The sequence below is a fragment of the Triplophysa rosa genome, linkage group LG17 (assembly GCF_024868665.1).
Source record: "Triplophysa rosa linkage group LG17, Trosa_1v2, whole genome shotgun sequence".
NCBI classification, from domain to species: Eukaryota; Metazoa; Chordata; class Actinopteri; order Cypriniformes; family Nemacheilidae; genus Triplophysa; species Triplophysa rosa.
The window spans coordinates 22,623,695-22,643,619 of NC_079906.1; the positions used below are offsets into that span (position 1 = coordinate 22,623,695).

The 19,925-nt window shown below is 41.0% G+C and overlaps 6 protein-coding genes across 7 annotated transcripts; 3 read left to right on the top strand and 3 right to left on the bottom strand.

Moving 5' to 3' along the window:
• Positions 1-19: 19 nt before the first annotated feature.
• Positions 20-1,369, bottom strand: si:ch211-51h9.7 (uncharacterized protein LOC558400 homolog). The gene is made up of 2 exons (XM_057357482.1): positions 944-1,369; positions 20-219 (listed from the first exon to the last, which is right to left on the bottom strand). The coding sequence occupies exons 1-2, from the start codon at positions 1,293-1,295 to the stop codon at positions 65-67; spliced, it is 507 nt and encodes a 168-aa protein (XP_057213465.1). The 5' UTR covers positions 1,296-1,369; the 3' UTR covers positions 20-64.
• A 334-nt stretch (positions 1,370-1,703) lies between these two features.
• Positions 1,704-6,909, bottom strand: gle1 (GLE1 RNA export mediator). Its single transcript, XM_057357382.1, has 16 exons — positions 6,680-6,909; positions 6,242-6,487; positions 5,787-5,951; positions 5,520-5,668; positions 5,168-5,228; positions 4,752-5,006; positions 4,345-4,573; positions 4,150-4,259; positions 3,991-4,060; positions 3,768-3,910; positions 3,263-3,453; positions 2,941-3,070; positions 2,733-2,837; positions 2,557-2,639; positions 2,262-2,325; positions 1,704-2,156 (listed from the first exon to the last, which is right to left on the bottom strand). Exons 1-16 carry the CDS (start codon positions 6,776-6,778, stop codon positions 2,088-2,090), a joined length of 2,169 nt encoding a protein of 722 aa, XP_057213365.1. The 5' UTR covers positions 6,779-6,909; the 3' UTR covers positions 1,704-2,087.
• A 117-nt stretch (positions 6,910-7,026) lies between these two features.
• Positions 7,027-8,796, top strand: lg17h22orf39 (linkage group 17 C22orf39 homolog). Its single transcript, XM_057357386.1, has 3 exons — positions 7,027-7,155; positions 7,817-7,984; positions 8,100-8,796. The coding sequence occupies exons 1-3, from the start codon at positions 7,135-7,137 to the stop codon at positions 8,229-8,231; spliced, it is 321 nt and encodes a 106-aa protein (XP_057213369.1). The 5' UTR covers positions 7,027-7,134; the 3' UTR covers positions 8,232-8,796.
• Positions 8,320-10,295, bottom strand: mrpl40 (mitochondrial ribosomal protein L40). 2 transcript variants are annotated; one of them, XM_057357385.1, is made up of 5 exons: positions 10,159-10,295; positions 9,984-10,061; positions 9,460-9,615; positions 8,946-9,267; positions 8,320-8,431 (listed from the first exon to the last, which is right to left on the bottom strand). In XM_057357385.1, the coding sequence occupies exons 1-4, from the start codon at positions 10,218-10,220 to the stop codon at positions 8,958-8,960; spliced, it is 606 nt and encodes a 201-aa protein (XP_057213368.1). In that variant the 5' UTR covers positions 10,221-10,295; the 3' UTR covers positions 8,320-8,431; positions 8,946-8,957. The 2 variants fall into 2 exon arrangements, with proteins under 2 accessions (XP_057213368.1, XP_057213367.1); XM_057357384.1 differs by lacking the exon at positions 8,320-8,431 and having other exon boundaries at positions 8,911-9,267.
• Positions 10,296-10,497: 202 nt separating this feature from the next.
• Positions 10,498-14,321, top strand: acaa2 (acetyl-CoA acyltransferase 2). The gene is made up of 10 exons (XM_057356836.1): positions 10,498-10,605; positions 11,033-11,199; positions 11,541-11,669; positions 11,750-11,866; positions 12,592-12,739; positions 12,808-12,983; positions 13,086-13,215; positions 13,313-13,383; positions 13,466-13,620; positions 13,893-14,321. The coding sequence occupies exons 1-10, from the start codon at positions 10,590-10,592 to the stop codon at positions 13,975-13,977; spliced, it is 1,194 nt and encodes a 397-aa protein (XP_057212819.1). The 5' UTR covers positions 10,498-10,589; the 3' UTR covers positions 13,978-14,321.
• Positions 14,322-16,094: 1,773 nt separating this feature from the next.
• Positions 16,095-17,959, top strand: rpl6 (ribosomal protein L6). Its single transcript, XM_057356708.1, has 6 exons — positions 16,095-16,263; positions 16,420-16,518; positions 16,625-16,768; positions 17,355-17,403; positions 17,483-17,667; positions 17,780-17,959. The coding sequence occupies exons 1-6, from the start codon at positions 16,114-16,116 to the stop codon at positions 17,930-17,932; spliced, it is 780 nt and encodes a 259-aa protein (XP_057212691.1). The 5' UTR covers positions 16,095-16,113; the 3' UTR covers positions 17,933-17,959.
• The last annotated feature ends 1,966 nt before the right edge of the window (positions 17,960-19,925 follow it).

The window sequence follows — 19,925 nt, forward strand, 5'->3', positions numbered from 1 at the left end:
GTCTTTCTACTAGCATTAAAATAATTCTCATAAAAATAACTTTATTAAATGGCATAAAGTATGGTCAACTTCTGAAAGATTTGGGTGTCATCAGCAGTGTGGATGCAAAGTGTTCCTGCAGTAACCTGTCAGCTATGAGCGACACAAACGTCTGATCGGAACCCTCGAACTCTTCCCGGGTCACTGTGCTGGGCCAGTCGCTGGGCTGAAATGCCCAACCTTCACACAGAAACAACAGTATTAAACTACACAAAAAGTGCCACAGCATTATAACGTGTACAATAGTTATAATGGCAAATAATGACACCTTACTGTAGTAATGTAGTGTGTTTTGGGTCTTATTCCATATTGGTTCTCATCTAACATCCCCACAACACATTACCATCAGAAACCATTGTAGCTTCAAATACAATTCCCATTATGACCATGACATTTTCATTTATAAATTTGGCACTCTTAAAACCAGGGTTTTTTCAACAGGGTTGTATATTTATTTGGGTAATCCTTTATGAAAATGACCACGGTTTTATTATAGTGAGTTTTGACAGTCCTTGGGTAAACTATGGTTCCTGTAGTGAGATTAAGGTCAATTTGCGGCTACTATGGGTTTGTAAACTGCCACACATGAAAAAAAACCTGTAGTCTACTATTGTAAACTGGTCTAGTATAATGTCATACAACATCATTGTATAACTACTGCACTATACTCAATTATTCTGCTGTAATACCTATGCAATAAATAAAGTTTAGAGTATCTTAAGGTTCATAAACACAAAACAGTGCCGATGCATTTTACCACAGTTTACTGCACTACTCGCTCACTAATTTTCGCAAAGGGATGTTTTGTTGTTAAGATACTAAATCACATCTCTGATTTCACAACAGCACAGTGGATTTGTATATATCTTCTTGTCACATTTTAAACAGATTTCTGGACACCCACCCATGTGTGTTTTGCACCGCGGGCAGGTGGCGACCGTCCACGAGAAACCGGGATACCAGGTGAAGTGGCTGTCGGCCGGCCAGTGCTTCAGAACATCCGCTTTCTTAAAAGTAACCACCTCAAACCGAAAGCCTTGAGGATTCTCGAAGAGTTGAACGGACACCCGCTTCCCGCCGATCACCGTGTCGTTCCGGTGCGAGAGCGCAAGACGGCTGGGCACGAATCTCACGTCCGCGTCTTCCGCCACCTCGTGCCCGCATGACCGGCAGAGCAGCAACCCCGAGCACGCGACACCGGACCGAACCCACTCGCAAAGTAGCGCAAAGACCCACGAAAACTTCGTGAAATACATCCTGAAGAGGAGAGTTCACGCGTCACTCCGCAGACAGCTGAAGCAGATCGATTGGCCTTACATTGAAGTACCGCGAGAGTGAACGAGAACACAACGAAACGAATCGCTCCCGCGATACTTTGATGTCAAGCGTAGATCACTCTGCGCAGCCGCGCCCTTTATAGTCGAACACTGCTCATGTTGCGCGCTTCTTCTTTAACTTGAAACAACAACCCAAATGTTTTGAATTAACAAGTGTTTGCTTTTACATTTACAATTAAATCAACATAAAGATCACATTTCCAAACGGTTACATCTCAAAACATTCACAAACTTGAGTCGATGGTTACAGATATCAAAACAGCGTCTACGCCCCCTACAGGCCGGATGAATTACAGTATTAACTGGAAGCTATTTTGCATTAGAAAACACGAGATCATAGAAGTTAAAGTCTGTTTGGCACTTGGCGTGCTTGTTTAATCTTTATACAATACAACTATACATAATGTGACATACTTCATCTATGTGCAATGATTGTAATGACCTTGAGATGGGATGGATACAGATGTTACATGAAAGACACTCAGACATTTTAAAAACAGTAGATGACACTTCTTTGAATGCTAGCGATGATAAAATAAACTAAAACTGAACATATGATGAAATCATATTCCAATAAATTAATCCTACAGATGAGAAAAATGCGTCAACTCTCGTGCAGGTACACATTTAATCCATTGGGCAGCAGAAAGGTTTAGCTCTTCGGTGTAGCACAGACACATTGTTGCATGTGATTGGTTGATATCACAAGGGTCAGGACCTCCAGAAGCTATGATCCAACTGGCCAGTGGGTGGAGAAATCTGCTTGGTTCTTAAAGAATTCTGTGTAAGAAAAGACATACAGAACAAGCATCGAGTACCAAACGGCTTAGTTTTAAGATCTAGAATGCATAATTTCACTGATGCTACGAATGTAATGATGCCCACCTCTAGAAACTGCTTGAGTCTGGTTACAGAGCCCATCTGACCGGACTTGGTGATTGCTTCAATTCTGAGGAAAAGATTTGCTTTAGTTTTGGACATGCACAACTGTGATTGACATGGTTCAAATGCAAAGTCTCATGTGACCACACTGTCTTTATCTGATGCTAAACGTCTGAGACACTGCATACAAAACAGTCCATTTTAGGTTTTATTATTATAACGTGACTTCCTAACACCACGGTTCAAGTTTTTCTCTAAGAAATTGTCTAATAATTTTTCTCATTAAAGACATAAATACCTTGGAAAGTATTCCTCCTTGATGAGCAATAACAGCTTCCAGAACTGGTTTCGATATTGCCTCATTAGAGCATTTCCACAAACCTCCACAGGTAAAAAGATATCAAAGACACATTCTTATAAAGCAAAAACGGGGTGTACACCTCATTACCAAGTTACTTGCAGAAGAGAATTTACCTCCAGGAAGTCAAAGAGCATTGTCGCTGTGACATCAGCAATCGGCTCCATATTAAGAATCTGTGCCAGCCAGCGCCAGCCATGATTCAACCCATGCGGATGAGGCTGTTGAACCAGCACAGAAGATATTAAGTGACTTACATATCAGACCGTCACAAGCTAAATTCAGTCATGTTAAACAAAATAACGTGTTTTTAATGCCACACACCCCTTGTTTGTTACTATGAGGCCATCTCGACTGGATGATTGCCGCATAGAGACGAATCATTCCCGACATTCTCTTCAAAAAACTATCCTGCTCTTCCACTTTAGAGTCTTCCACACGATATCCCAGGATCCTGTTGGGCAAGGTACATTTCAAATGCTTCAACTAATTTAAACGATAATATAATAATGCATTTTAAGATGGTTTGAGGGATGGTTTGACATCATCACATCTTGTGTTTAAGGGCTCTCATTTACCAAATTTTGTTGTGTCACAAACCACAGATTTTTTTTCTCGCTCAGAATCAAGCTTTGCCAGCGCTCACCTCCGGTGTTCCTCCACAGACATGCCCTCTGTCTTGGGTGGATAGTATGGGACAGAATACGGACACATCTTATGCAGGTGAGCGAGTATGAGCTCTCCTACATTAGGATGAAGTTCCCACACGCCCGACGCCACGACAGCGATGGGAAACGCCGCTAAATGATTGGATGCCACCTCCTCCTCTCCTTGTTTCTGCAAATGGATGGTTTATTTATTAGTTGAATCTCATCAAGTCGTAAACCATATTTTTTCCATATTTCAGATAAACTACAACATTTTTTAAATCAATAGCAAGAGAATTTACACAAACAAAAATCGGCACATTCACACAAATGTTTCTCAAACTCATCAATTAACTAGAAATTCATAATCGGGCACAATTTCTGAGTGTCTACAAAACCAATGCAAACCAATCAGCCTTCAGATTAACAGATTTTCAAGATCATGAGAATGACGAGAAACAAATTCAGTGTGCGTTTTTCTACCGTGAGGCACCAAATTCTTACCACAAACTTTTCTGCCAGTTTATAGTTGATAAACTCTTGCCCACAACGATGATGGGAAGCACACACTGACTTTCCACCGGACATCACCGCGCGTCCCGACAGCAGCTTGTCGATCTTCTCAAAGATCTCCTTCAGTTTAGAGCCTGAAGACACGCACCGGGTTTAATCCCCACATCGCATACACATTCACTGTGTGCTGCTGGCACGTGTCACTTTGTCTCACCTGATGTAGTTCCGATCTGGCTCACAGGTATGGTTGCAGCCTTCTGAAGGTCCATTTTTAATTTCTTCGTCTGCATGCATTCATAACACAAAACCAATTAATACATGTCACGACACTCCCAAAACACCTCGTTGAACACAGAGCTGGCAGACGTCTAACCTTCTGGTCTTTACTGTTGAGCTCTTCAAAAGACTCGGCACACTGTTTTGCAAAGTCCTGCAGCCCGATGCACCATACTAAAGTGCTGTCGTCTGCTCTCATCTGCAGGCCTGAGAGGAGATGAAAAGCGTTTGTTCAGAGAGCTTTAAAACAGCAGGACTGGACATGATCTCACGCAGGAGTTTTTTTTCTCACCTTCACGTTTGCTCTTCTCTTTAGCGGACAGCGCTGCAGTCCTCTTCTTCTGCTCCTCCAGTTGGGCTTCCAGCTCAGCCTGCTTCTTCCTCCTCTCCTCTTCCTCATCTTCCTTCCTCTTCCTCTCAGCATCCTGCGCCTTCTCGTCCTGCAGAGCTCCGACCAGTGTCATCATGGCCTGCAGCGCTTGTTCTGCCACCGCCATGTCCACCACGCTGGGAAACTCACCCTGAACAGCACACACAAGTCTGCTCTTCATCCTCACAACGATACAAGCAAGCCATAAGCAGAATTTGCAAAAATAAAGACTTCTTACCAAAATATTGTGATTTTTTTATTTAACGTGAATAAATTGTTGATTTTCAAATGTTTTTCTATAAATAACCTTAAGTGTTAGTGTCACGCACCTCCGTGGTGGTCCGCACCACCTCTGACACCTGTGAGCAGAGCTGGTTACCGCTGGTGATGTAGGAGGCGTGGTTAGGGATGGGACCTGTCTGTGTGGCCGGAGCTGGTTGTAATTTCTGGTTGAGCTGTAGCACTTTTTCTTGAATGTCATTGAGCGTTCGAAGTCTCTCTCTGCCCTCCGTCTGCCTCTGGCGCTCAAGCTCCGCCTCCCGCAGACGCTGCTGCTCCGCCTCACGCAGACGCAGGTTCAGAATCTGTGACAGAGCAGATGCAGGTCACTAAACGCTTTCAGAAGACCCGAGGTCTGCTTTTTGAACTCTGAAATGATGTTTTATGGACATTGTGCCACAAATAGCAAAGAAACTTGTGTTGAACCTGGAACATCACTTAATATGTAAGCGATTCAAATGCTCACCTTCATTCTGTGTCTATGTTCCTCTCGCAGTTTCTCTTGACGGCCAAGACTCTCCTGGGTCCTTTAAAAGTGACACAGAGACTCATCGCGTTATTCAAAAGCGTTAAATACAATCGTCACCATCATAATCTCAAATCAGGGTCAGACATTAAGCCGTCTAATGGGGCAAAAATGCCACAAAGAGTAACAAAATTGATACAGATATTAAAAACGTATTCCAAACATCAATTTAATCAAACAATTATTGATATTTAATCAATGTTCAATTATCTGCCAGTGACTGCTGGTGCTGGCAACAACAGAACCAAGGGTTTAATTCCCATGAGCGAGCAAGAGGTCAGAGGTCACCTACTCCTTCTCCATCATGTCCCTCATGCTCTGATACTCCTGCCTCTGCTTGAGCGCCATCAACTCATCGAAACGCTTCAGCTGCTCAGACCCTCGGCCGGCTACCGTAGCCACAAGATGCTGCTGCTGTTCCTGCCTGAGACTCAGCTCCGCCTGAGATACAGACAAACAGAGAGAGAGACGGTGTGTCATCTTAATGTTGTTTATAGTTCTAAACACGGTACTTCCACGCCATGTCTAATGGTCATGTGAAGTGTTGAGAGTGAAGCACCTTTGCTCTGGCTCTGTGTTTCTCTTCACACATGCGGATGCAGCCCGCCATCTGTGTGGCTCTGGGCGACAGGACGGAGATCGCTGGAGTGGAGCTGACGCTTACTGCAGAACTGACACCCACGGCATGAACATCTTCTATTTCTTCTTGTGTACCCTCTTTGCCCTGACATAAAAAGTCAAAAACAGACCTTTTCGTTTTCCATTTGCAGAAATTTGACAGATGTCAGTTAACTGATGTCAATAAAACTCTGGTATGAAAGTAATAAATAGTTTTATTACACTTATAATATATTATATACATGTTATTGTTGCTATTCTATTAGCATAAACGTTTGTCCTGTGACACCTCCAATGAATCTCGTTGTGTACCTGGTCTACAAAATAAGTGTCAACCATTTACTTTCATATTTCATGGTCAGATATGACAGGCACACAAAGAAATGATAATGTCACCTCTTCTTCATCTTCCTCCTCTGCAAGGACGGAGGCTGCTGGAGGAGAGATGGGAGATGAGATCGGCCTGGGGCTGATGGGAACAGAACCGCAGATAGCAACATCTTCAGAAAAAGATGGACTTGTATCACGAACAGAGGAAACCACAGAGCAGGTTTTCAGTCGGGGTCGAGGACTCAGTTTCTTCAGAATCTGTCCTGATAGCGGTGACAGACTTGAGATCTCAATAAAGCCTGCCAGGACATCCTGAAATAAACGCAGGAAAACCAAGACAACAAATATGAATGCAGAGAGGCAGCCTTTATTTATTGACTTATATTTATTTTTGTTAGTAATAAATACAAGCAATATTATAAGAATATTTTTAAAAAATTATGGAAAAATACTAAAATGAGTGTAACTGTCTGTTGACGATCTTGTTAAAACTGCAGGTCTAACCTCTTCCTTCTCCAGCCAGTCTGAGCTGTATTTCAGTTTTCCCTTCGGAGAGTTTTTCAAAGCATCTAAAGTATCCCATCGCAGGTTTTCAGACGGCATTATGGAGACATAAAGATGAAATTAATTCCTCTGACCACACTGCAGTATAGGCGCAAGCCGCAGGCGTGTATTTCCGCTTCCACTTGACCAGATTACAAAATAAAAGTGCGGAGGACAACGATAAGCGAAGAATGTTGATATTGGATGCATTCGACTCGACCAAACCTTGCGAATATTACACTAAAATCCAAAATACTGGTAACACACACGTTTAAACCTAAAGACAACATGATTAAATTATAGCTTCATATTTATAATACACGAAATGTCAATATCCGTGTGACGTTGTTTAATGACGACAGTAGATGGCAGTGAAGAAACTGCTGTAATGCATCAGAAGAAGAAGAGCGATCAGTATGGAAGGGTCAAACTGGAGGGTACATTTAAAATAATCTCTGTTTAACTGTATAAAATACCTGCACTTCTTCTTGCTTCTATTCCAAAATAGTGTACTTATTGCATATAAATTGGTTTACAGACATAACAGGCGTAAAGCTGTCAGATCCTGACGTCACTTTGAGATGGGTGGATGTGTGCTCAGGATCTCAATAGACGCTAATAATCTGAACAGATATAAACACACGTTTTTTGGGCACGTATTTTGCAGCAGGATATATTGAAAAATATTGTAGTATACTATAGTATTTATACTGTTTTAAAACAACTTTCCTGTAGTAAATATTAAAGCACACTGCAGTATTGTCACGGGGCTGTTTATATTTTATACGAATATGGTAATAGTTCAGTACCATGATATTGATGTTTAGTTAAAAGTCCCTTATGAAAATTAACCATAGTTTAGTACAAGTAAATCAAAAGTCTTTGTGGTAAAAGCACGGTTAATACAAATGATAATTAATATGCCAAAAAAATACATTTACTTGACTTTTACTAATATACTTTACGTAAGGTTGTGTGTGTCAGTGTCATAATTCCTACACTTGTGTGTTTATCTGTTGAGTGGTTTAATTCTGTCATTCTGCATGCGTTTTATTTGTATTCGTTATAATGCTTTTTGTTTTGAATGTTTTGAAACAGCCGCCACGTGAATGTGATGTCTACTTGAGTGAATTTAAGCACTGCAAGAGTCTATGGAACAGATTTCATGAGTACTACACATACGGAAAAGCTTCAGACTGTCAGCAATGGAAGGAGGATTATAACTCCTGTAAAGAGTGGGAAAAGAACCACAGCTCACATTTTAAGGTCTGGCCAGGAACTGGCTGTTTATACAGCAAAAGAGTGTTTAAATAAAATGTTAAATGACCAAGCACTTGCTACTTATTATCTTTGAAGGATCTGTTTGTGTTTTCCTCTTCAGGAATCTCTTCAGAAGAGCGAGAGGAAGCGTGTGGCTGAAGAGAGAAAGTTCTCTCCTGTCTGGGAGCTTCGTCAGACTCCTCCAGCCGACTGGCACCTGCCACTCAACCAGGACAAACCACAAGACTCTTAAACACACACAGTGCATATCACACGAGACTGTGTTATATACAATAAATCCATGAAGAAATAAATGAACCTCCAGGTCTGATCTCCGGAACGTTCTGCTGATGTTGTTCAGTAGTTTCAGCCAGGATTTTCCTGCTCTGACTCTTCTGGATTTAAGTGTTACTGTTTTGAGGTGCTTACAGAGAAATGCGGAACAGCTCAGTCCTAGGATGAATATAATACAGAAGCATTTTATGACACTCTTTAACAAAAACATTCGAAAAAGTTTGGCTTTTTAGTTTTAGTATTATACAATATACATTGATTTATCTAGGTTTTGTTGGTTGTTTAAGTAATCGTTTTTCTTTTATTTTGTATGAGCATGTTAAGATAATAACATGAAATGATAAATGTTTAGCCTTTTTTTGTTTCACTTTTACTGTTTTCACAGACCTTATTTATTACGTCACAGAAATCAAAGTGAATCTGTAGATAGATGCGGTATCTTGTGACCCAAAAGAAGAAAGACCACACCGATATTTGTGAAAAAACTGTTTGATTTGCTTTATTAAATAACAGCTATGACCCAACTGTGTCTGGTCTGTCCCATAAATATTCTCTTGTAGAATGAATTTATGAAACACATGAAGTTTTTTTTTAATGTTCCCCAGCTGTTGTCCATTATATTGATGTGAGTTTTTGTCCAAAAAGCCCAGTCCTCATCTGAACCTGTACACACCTGAAATACCCCTCACTGGGTGTATACTCGTGTAATGTCATTGTATTTGCCATCTGGAGCCTCGTAGTTTGGAATTGGTGGTGTGTAGCAGGGACCCTGATGCTGGAAGGGGAATAAGTCAGTATCGGGTCCGATTGCTGCTTTGTAAAGGTCTTCTGATTCAATCTTCAGCTCTTCTAGTGCCTGTCTCTGGGCCTCCAGCGCCTCCTTAATTTCAGCCATCTCAGCCTGGTGCTGCGAGAACTTGTATCTGGACCAGTGTTTCAGAAGAAGTGCTCTACGCTCAGTCTCTTCAAATGAGAGTTTGGGAACCTCTCGCACCCTGAAAAACCACAAAGAACTGAGATTAGTAATAGCTCATTCCATGGTAAACCAGGTAATGTAAACTGGGTAACTTTTCCTTTTTGTCGTCCAGTCTATTAAAAAAAAAAAAACCCCAGGAATAAAAGTGGCCTGAATCCAGGGTTAAAAAAGTCATTTAGGACAGTTTAGTCTGAAAAAACTCTATTTCTACCTGGTCTCATCAAAGCACTTGGCAGTAGTGATGAAGTCTTCAATGGGAATCAGCTCTGGTGGAACTCTCTCTAACTTTTTCAGCTTCTTCTTCAGACGTTCTTTCATCATTTGTTCCCGTCGTGGGTCGACCTTCTTCTTCTTCTTGGGCTCTGCTCTGTTGAGTACATGGCAAACAGTCTCTTAAACAACACGAAACCGTTGCAAAATAATAAACAAAGATCAAATAAAAATTATAGCGTTTTTGCCAAAACACCACACAATACAACAAATAATGTATGAATTTGACATCTTTGTGCCGTGTAAAATACTTTCACAATCATTTTACAACAGTGATGGCAAACTGTTTTAATGTACTAATTAGTAGTAGAATTAAAAACTAGTTCAGTGTATTAATAATAATAACTAAAACAAAAAACATGGTACTAGCATCTGATGCCGTCACTGTACACTGCTAATACATTTCTGCAGGTAAATAACTAGTAATTTTTGCAGGGTAAATGCAAGCGCTAAATGTGTTCAAACCTTAAAGGCACAGAGGTTTTTGGAGAAAGAATTGATGTGAACCAGTGACTGTGTCGAACAGACACCACAGAACTGCAACTGTAAGAGAATACCAGTCATTAAAACTGTGACCTCTGCGAGAAATAAATGTATATTCTAACGTTACATGCACGTGACTTTAAAATCATTTACATACCATGATGTCTGACTCGATACGACCCGGCTTAATGTACGACACACAATCCCAGCCATATTCATAAAAACAGCGATTTAACAAACATCAGCGATGTGAAATTAATCTCTCACTACAGCTTCCGGTGGCCAATGTGTGTGGATCTGTAGGTCAGAATTAACTGTCGTCTGTTTGTACACACGCACTTTCCACATGTATTGCACTCCCCCCATTTTCCGATGTCAATTTAATAAAGTATATTGTCTATATTAAAATTATAATGATTAAAGAAAGCCTACGTGTATTGTGTAACGTTTTTTTTTTTAAATAAATGTGTGTCGAATGTTGTGATTTGAATGTTGAGTTGTAAGTGAAGTGGGTGAAAGTTCACACAGTGTGTCTGCAGTCAAGTCAGTCGGTCGAGTTAAACGATCGATATTAAATTCAACATCATTATGTCTCTCCTCAGAGGTAAATTAACGTTTATACTTTATCTTCAAATATATTTTGAAAACTGCTCGGACGCTTTGTTTGTCGGTTTGGTTAGTCTTTGTTTCAAATCGCCTGCTCTTGAAATTCAATGTCACACTTTTGTTGTGTATTGTGTTGTTTTATTTTATTAATTGAGTTCATTGCTGTTTTTATGTTGCCGTTTCCCTGCAAGTAAATATATCCACGAGTTGCACAGTTAGATGACCTGTCACCTCTGCAACAAAATCTGAAATCACATCCGCCTGAATCCTTAACAACCACATTAAAATAGAAACAAATACTAAAACTACAATCACTGGAACAACTCCAGCTTCAATCAACGACAATTTACGTCCGACAAAAGTGGGGTGAAGGTGATTTCATTGACATGTGTATAGTATGTTTTATAGGTGTCTTGTGTGTTCAGGTGTGTTTATAGTCTCTGCTAAGAGGACCCCGTTTGGCACGTATGGAGGTGTTCTGAAGGACCACAGCGCTACAGATCTCGCTGAACATGCTGCTAAAGCCGCTCTTGCCGCGGGGAATGTGGCCCCGGAGCTGGTCAACAGTGTCATTATGGGAAATGTCATGCAGGTGAGAGTGACCGACACCTCTGAACTTCACAAGCTTTAGGGGAGGGTCACAAGTAATTTAAGAGATAGGGCTGTCACCATATCAGATTTTCATTTACACCTTTAAGGTTAACGTTTTATATACACCTTCATACCTCTTAGCCCTATTAGGGTGATAACTGATATTAAGTTACAAATCTGTTCTATTTTGTTCATATTGTACAATGCAACGCTTGAAAACACTAATGGCAGAAAGAAAAACAGACGACCATCAATATGGTCACTGTTATGGTTTGTCATTAACAGCATGGTGAAGAAAGTCATTGCGTCATTTTTGTGAATGTGTGTCTCTCATTCATGCAGAGCTCTGCAGATGCCCCCTACATCGCACGTCACGTGGGTCTGCGGTCTGGTGTACCGATTCCAGTACCAGCTCTGACTGTAAATCGCCTCTGTGGGTCAGGCTTTCAGTCCATAATCAATGGAGCACAGGCAAGAGCCGGATTAAACAGAAACAGATCATTTCTACATGTGAGTTATGAGTTGCGTATCAGTTGTGTGGTGTTGTGTAGGAGATCTGCCTGAAAGAGTCCGAGGTCGTGCTGTGTGGAGGGTCGGAGAGCATGAGTCAAGCCCCCTACGCCGCCCGGAACATCCGCTTCGGTACCAAGTTTGGAGTTGACTTGAAGGTAATATCATGCACAACCAAGAGCAAACGACGGACTACTTGTCACATTAATGCTAAATTCACAATACTTAATAGTATTTAATGCTAAACTTACATCACATGACAGCAGTTTGAAGTGATAGCTGCACTCAGTTACATTATGCCATGACTAGTTTCCCTGCTTATAACATTCCTCTGTTGTCTGATATCGATCACAAAATAAGACCAAATTAGACCTAAACAGTTTCAACAAATGAAATTTCCTTAATCGCAACTAATACGCTCTCCCTATTTTTCATAAACATTTACTCAGTAACTTTCAATGAAAGTCACTGAGTGCAGCTGTGACACGTCAGAGGAGACCCGGCCCTCCCGACTGAGAGGTTTTTTTCTCCATTTATTTCTCATCGGAGTTTGGGTTCCTCGCCACAGGGCCGTGCTGGCTTGCTCACCGGGAGACTGCTGATATTAGATATTATTTACTGAAGAATGATCTTGCTTGTTCTACAAACCCCATGCACTGTGCTGTGTTTTACCTTTTCTGTATTGAATTGAATGCACGCTGTCTAGTGTGAGACCATATTTACAAATATATATATTTCTAGTTCTGATCTAAAATATTTCATGCGCTCTACCTGAGTGCATTCAAATCACCGATTACTTATCACGTACGACTCTAAAGTGTTGAAGCGGATTATTGAGGATAAATTATGATTGAGAAACATGACATGAGTGTTTGTGAATCAGCTGGAGGACACGCTGTGGGCAGGCCTGACAGATCTACACATTAAGATACCAATGGGCATCACGGCAGAAAACCTGGCGGAGAAATACCAGATCACACGCGAGAACTGTGACCAGTACGCCTATCAGACACAGCAGAGGTGGAAGGCGGGTGAGTGTTTCGTCCTCACGCTGCACATCAGTACATCACACCAGCACTGATCCCTCTCTCTACTGCAGCTCAAGAGGCTGGCGTTTACAACGATGAGATTGCACCCATCGATGTCAAAGCCAAGAAAGGCAAAGTGGCCATGACACAAGATGAGCACCCCCGTCCACAGACCACACTGGAGCAGATGGCAAAACTGCCCCCCGTCTTCAAGAAAGGGGGAACGGTCACTGCTGCCAATGCTTCAGTGGGTATAACTGTTATAGAATTGGAACTTTATAAAGAAAACATGATATTGAGAAGTTTGAGTTTGAACACTAATCACTGATCATTTTGTGGTTTGCCACAGGGCGTATCCGATGGGGCGGCTGCTGTGGTCATAGCCAGCGAGGACGCTCTTAAAGCACACAACCTCACACCGTTGGCTAGAATTGTGTCGTATCACATCTCAGGCTGTGATCCAAGCATCATGGGAATTGGTGAGCATTCCATTCACCTGCTTAGTTTTCGGTTCTCAGTTAGCTATTCATTAAAGTCATTTGTTTAATAATTAGGTCATATTTTGCATGTACCTAGGGCCTGTACCTGCCATCACAGAAGCGCTGAAGAAGGCCGGTCTTTCACTCAAAGACATGGACCTGGTGGAGGTAGATTCTGTAGCATTAGAGGAACATTACAGCTCCTGTTGTCTGTGAGAAGTGGGTACAGATGTGTTTCTCTGTCTGGCAGGTGAATGAAGCGTTTGCTCCTCAGTATCTGGCAGTGGCGAAGGCTTTAGGGCTGGACCCTGAGAAGAGCAACGTTAACGGGGGCGCCATCGCCGTTGGACACCCGCTCGGAGCCTCTGGGACAAGAATCACTGCACACCTCGTGCATGAGCTCAGGTATGGATTTCTTACAGTGTTACATTATTTCTTCATATTAACATCAAAACTGACCCATTTCTTAATACACATTCATGTAAATCCCCCACTGTCTAATTAAATCATGTAATTCATTATAGTGGAATATTAAATACCACGCGTAAATATATCACATGAAGGAAGTGAATTGGGCTGTGAATGTCGTTTACGTAAGCAGGTGTTTAATCCCTGCGGTGCATTGTTGTATTTTTAGTACGGGCAGTCTTGTGATGAGTGTTTGTTTCTGCTCTTAGGAGGCGAGGTGGAAAGTATGCAGTGGGCTCAGCCTGCATTGGTGGAGGACAGGGCATCGCAATCATCCTGGAAAACACACGCTGAGAAGAACTAATACACAAATACTGAAGAGACACAAATAAATCAAGCATAAATGCACACCGTCCTAAATCACAAGTTCTTCCTCAGGCAAGAGAACGGGGATATGCATATGATTAATTATTCTACTCAAAAAGAATGTCATGAAACTGTATGTAAATGCTTTAAAACATGACTTAAGAAAGTGATGGAAAATACTGTCTGTATGTTAATACTGTAATGTGCCTTGATGTTCTTTGGTCTCTGGTTATCAGTCTGTGAAATATTCACTCCATTTGCTTACAACACATACTCCATCTTATTTTCTTTTGTATAGAATCATGTCTAAATAAAATGTGGGCTTGACATCACATTTACTAACCAGAGCCTTTGCTGTTCTTATCAATAAGTACGTTGTAGAATACTCAGTTCTGTAATGTTCCAAAATTTCTCTAGGAGGCTGCATAATTTCATATTTTGTGAGTGTTTTTTTTTGGTTTGTTATAAAGTACAGCTGGTTTTGCTGTATTGACCTCTGAATGATTGAGCTCAGAGCACTGTACAAAGAAGAGCAAAATAGTGCAAACTCTTCCTGTACACGTATTGTACACTTACAAAAATATATTATAATATGGTATTACTAGTACCATGTTCAAAGGCCAGGTTTTTTAATGTTTTTGAGTAAATCCAAAGAAAGAAATATATATAATAGTATATTCATATATATCATATTTATAACCCATATGTATATATAAGAAGAGTTTGGTTCCAAAATGAGAACTTCGTTTTAAAAAAATACTAAATCATGTTTTTTATTGTGCATTCCAATTAATATCAATCAATTGCAGTTGGCTTGTTATGATTTAAACCATAATAACTAAAAAACTACAGCTAACTAACACAATGAAAACATGATAACCTAATAAAAACAGATTTTCGAAAAATTAAAATTACCTCATTTTGGAACCAAACTCTTCATATATAATTTTGAGTTGGGTTGTTTTGATTAAGTAATAATGATTAATATATATATAGCTAACTAACACTAAAAAAAACAATAAAAACATGAATTTGACATGCAAATGCACATTGCTACATAATATATAACTCCGAATACTGTTTTTATTTTGTTTCTAAAGCGTCTTCATTTATGTATTTATTTCGGTCGATTGGGAGCGCTGTTGGTCCCGCATGAATTCAAAGGCGCATGGACCTTTAAGACCGAAATGACGGAAGTAGCCAAGTAGCAGCGACGCGTGCGTAGCGCGTCACGCTATATATACGTCAAATGCCCGTATGTCGGTCTTTTTTTCTAGCTGAAGGTAATTGTGGCTTCCATGTCTGTTTTATCCAAACTCAATCTATGTGAATCTGATTAAATTGTGCTTTGTATTTCGTTCTCGATCATGTATTAACTCATTCTGATATATTTAACGCCAGTATTAGTAAATATTTTTAGTGTTCCGTGTGGTTAAGCGCAAGATTTTCCCCGATCGTTTCTCGGCTAGACCCGATATTGGATTTATGTGAGGAGAAAGTCGCGTCTTTTTGTATATTCATAATAAAGACATTGCAATCATGTAAAAGCTTGTCGTTGAAGCAGTAGGACTCTAAAATGACGTTAAAAGCAGATAAATATGTTCGTGTGTGCGTGTTAGCATGCTAGCTGCGGCACAGCGGGTCACGTTGAGTTACAGCAACCTCATGCTGTACAGTTTGTGATTGAATGCTTCATGTGTTAACTGTTAATGTTATGGCAGACTGTGTGTCTATATGTATTTATTATGTACACCACCACCGTGTTCTGGTGTAGTCATGGTCAGGAACGTACAGATCTGCAGGAGTTAATGTATAAATATTTACGTGTATGCATTTATCAGACGCTTTTATCCAAAGCGACTTGCATTGCATTATACTATACATTTGTTTATGAGTATGTGCAATCCCTGGGATCAACCCTTGGCGTTGCTAGCGCCATGCTCTAACCCACTGAACTACAGGAAAGCTGTTTTTATATACATGTGTATGTATATGTGTGTGTGTATGTGGATTGTTCCTCTACAGGCAGTACACTTTTAAGATGAAACTGACTTTTATTGGCTAAATTCTGTGTTTTATGCATATCAGTATGTGTAGTTTTTAACACTTGTTTTAATATGTCAGATGGCTGAGGGCGACAAGAAAAAGGCTGCCCGTAAGCATCACGGGAGCCGTAACCCGGTCCTGGCACGGGGCATCGGACGTTATTCCCGGTCAGCCATGTCTGTTCGCCGGGCCATGTACAAGAGGAAGACTAAAGCTCCTGTGACGAAGGTGAGCGTCTGCAGCTCGGGAAGTGTGATTTTTCAAGTTGCATAACTGCAAAATGAGACTTCATTATCACTTTTGAGAGTCTCGTGACTCGATGTGTGAGATTCTCCAGCATTAGAATAGCAGCGTTTGTTCTAAAAATAATCTGACATTTTTCAGATTGAGAAGAAACTCAAGGAAAAGAAGTCCGTGACCGTCACCAAGACTGTCGGTGGAGACAAAAATGGAGGCACCCGTGTCGTCAAACTGCGTAAAATGGTGAGTTGACCACAATCTCTGTGTCCACAAAAAATGACCGGTGTTTGAGATGTTAAGTTTCTGTTTGCTAATCGTGTCATCTCTCTGTGTGTGTGTGTGTGTCCAGCCCCGTTATTACCCCGCAGAAGATGTGTCCCGCAAGCTGAGGAGTCACGGTGTCAAACCCTTCAGTCGACACACCAGGAGACTCCGCAAATCCATCACCCCTGGAACAGTGCTTATCCTCCTGACCGGACGCCACCGTGGCAAGGTACACAAACTTGGGCTCCGTAAAATCAGAATTGTAGTCCATGTGGTGTCATTTTATACGTTCGTTCAATGATTATGTAGATTTATGTTGTTGAATTTCAGTCTAGCAAATACGAATGCACTTGCTTGGTGGGCATGTCTAAATTTTGTTCAATCAAATGCCACTACTCTGGTCGGCCATAAATAGCAAAGAGTTTTATGGCGGTGACATGAACGAAAGCCTAAAAAAGAAAAGGGAAACACTATCACGCACTTGTACAGTATTCAGCATCTGAACGCCCAAGCTTTGAAAACAAGACCGCATTAGCATTCATGTACACCGACGCACACCTGTACAGGTCCGTTCACTGCCCTGCACCCACATGACGGATGAAACTCCTACATGCACAACTGACCAGCACACAGTCCTCCCACACAAACGCTTTTTAACTGTTTATCTACACGTCTATCCTGCAGAATCGGGTTATCAAGCTGCACTTGATCTTTGCATTGGAAAGATTTGCATCAAGCTCTTCTGTAGTTTCTTGTTATGTGCGTTTGCCACAGATCTGCTTTGAATTATAACGGTGTCTGTTTTTTTTCTACAGCGTGTGGTCTTCCTCAAGCAGCTGGGCACCGGTCTCCTCCTCGTTACGGGTGAGCCCGTTTTCTTCCTGAATGATGGTCTGGCCAGTGTCTGTTTGCTTCCCACTCATTTGATCTGTGTCTCTCTCAGGTCCTCTGGCTATCAACAGGGTTCCCCTGCGTAGAGCTCACCAGAAGTTCTGCATTGCTACCAACACCAAGGTGGACATCTCTGGACTGAAGGTCCCAAAGACGTTGACTGATTCTTACTTCAAGAAGAAGAAGCTCAGGAGGCCCAAGCACCAGGAGGGAGAGATCTTCGACACGGAGAAGGAGGTAAACCGTGTTATGGAATGACGGTTTGGCTTTTGGAAATGTAGGATCAATGGCAGAGTCGTCTGCAAATTGGGTGTGAATGTGTTCAAACGTGGTTGTCTTTGTTTTGCAGAAGTACCAGCTGACAGAAGAACGAAAGGAAGTTCAGAAAGCTGTGGACTCTCAGCTGCTTCCCATGATCAGGAAGGTTCCTCAGCTGAAAGGATACCTGCGATCCAAGTTCTGTCTGTCGAATGGAGTTTTCCCCCATAAACTGGTTTTCTAAGATGCAAATAAAATCTGTGTTGACTCAGTTCGCTCTCTCTGACTTGTTCTTTGTTTGAATTTGAATTTGTTGAGGGGTAAACTCTGTGCCTGAAGGGACAGTTCCCCCAAAAATGAAAATTCCAAAGTGTCATTTCAAACCCGTGGGAATCAAGTTATTTTGTACAAAATGTATTTAGAAGAATGTTGGTAACCAAACATTGGCGTCCATTGTATGAACAAACCCACGGAGACGTTTCTCAAAATATCTTATATTGTGTTCCACTGATAGTCAGGTTTATAACCTCGTGAAAGAAATTATGGCAGAATTTTGTTTTGAGTAAACCTTCACCAAAAAATTTGTTACTGGTGTTCCAGAAAATCGATCCAAAAAATCTTCCACGTTTTTAAATATGATTAAGTGAAGTTGTCTTCTCTCAATCAGTATTTCTATATCAGGGTTTTTCCTGGCTCAAAATGAGACAGAGTTTGTGCCATCCTTATCTTGTACACATGCACGCAGGCCAACTGTACCTTTAAGTGGCATAACCAAACACTTTACATATTAAAACATAAAAATTACAGTTTCAAACAAACAGAAATGTTTTTAAATCAAATAAAGCTTTTTATCCTTTTCAGCCCACAGGTCTTGGTCTTAATAAATTTCCTAGTCTCATTCACATCCTCCATTCTCTTGTGGTCAACTGAGCTTTCAATTATTCACTGATTTTTTTATGTTCGCTAGTGACTGAAAAGTTTTAAGTTCAAACGAATCTGTTCAAATGAAAGCGACCTATTAGTCAGATATGGTGACCCATATCCGAAATGTGACCTCTGCTTTTAACCCATCCAGAGAGTAGTGAACACACGCACACCCGGAGCAGTGGCCAGCTATCACTGCAGCGCCCGGGGAGCAAGCTTCGGCGAGTCTTATCTAGCTTTAAAAAAATCAAAGTGCACAAAATTATTACTGAAGAACAAAGATTTTAAAACTTATTTTCCGTTTTTGTTCAGTGTTATTTTTAGACACACTAATAGAACAAATTAACATGTCTCCCTTTCATTACACTTTTTTTAAGTGAATTTATTAACAAAGTGCACACAATTGTTTGAAAAACAAAGTAAATTAAGTGCTTAAATAATAAAGAACTTTAACTCTCAATCTTTGGCTTTTTACCCCCAAAGCCCTACTGCCATACACCGCAGTGTTTTATTCGCGGCAGTGAAATAAGTCCACACGATGCTCATCTTCTTTCTCCTCTGCTCAAAGATATTAATATTACCAACATGCGCCACAGCCGTTACGATGAAAGGGGAGGAATGACAACCTGTGCGCATGCGCAGTAGATGAGGCGACCTCGAAAAAGGTGACTTTTAGCGCAATTTAAACTTAGCAAACCAAAGTTATGGTACATGTTTAACTATTGATCGGACATATGCTGTTTAGTTGTGCTTTTTGCCAGCAATTTTAGAAATATCTACCTTCCCCCATTCAAGTAGATATAGGCCTGTGGACTTACGTGCGTGACGTAAATAGCTGCCAGAGGCGTTGCAAACATGGCCGCCGAGTGGCACGACTTCCGTAAACGGACTTTGCTCTGCTTGCGCTTGGCGCTGCTGACTGAGTCACGTGATGGCGGACAACAAAACACAGCAGCGCAGGGAGGAGCAACGTGCGCAAAACTAGGTGTATGGAAGGTTTTCTATATTATACAATTATTAACTACATTAATAAATAAATAAAATCAGTAGTAGAAACACATTAGTATCGATATTTTTATGTTAGGATCGATCCTTTTCGATACAACCTCTGTATCGATACTTCAGATCGATCCGCCCACCCCTATCGGCGACCTAAACGAGCACCTGAAGGTCACGATCTGAAGGTTTTGTCTCAGACCTTGGAAATCTGTCCGCGACAGCAAAATCCAGCCAAAAGTCACGTAGTGTGAGCTGGCCGTTACAGTATAACGCCGATTCAACGAGCCAACTGCACAGCTTAAAACATTATACAA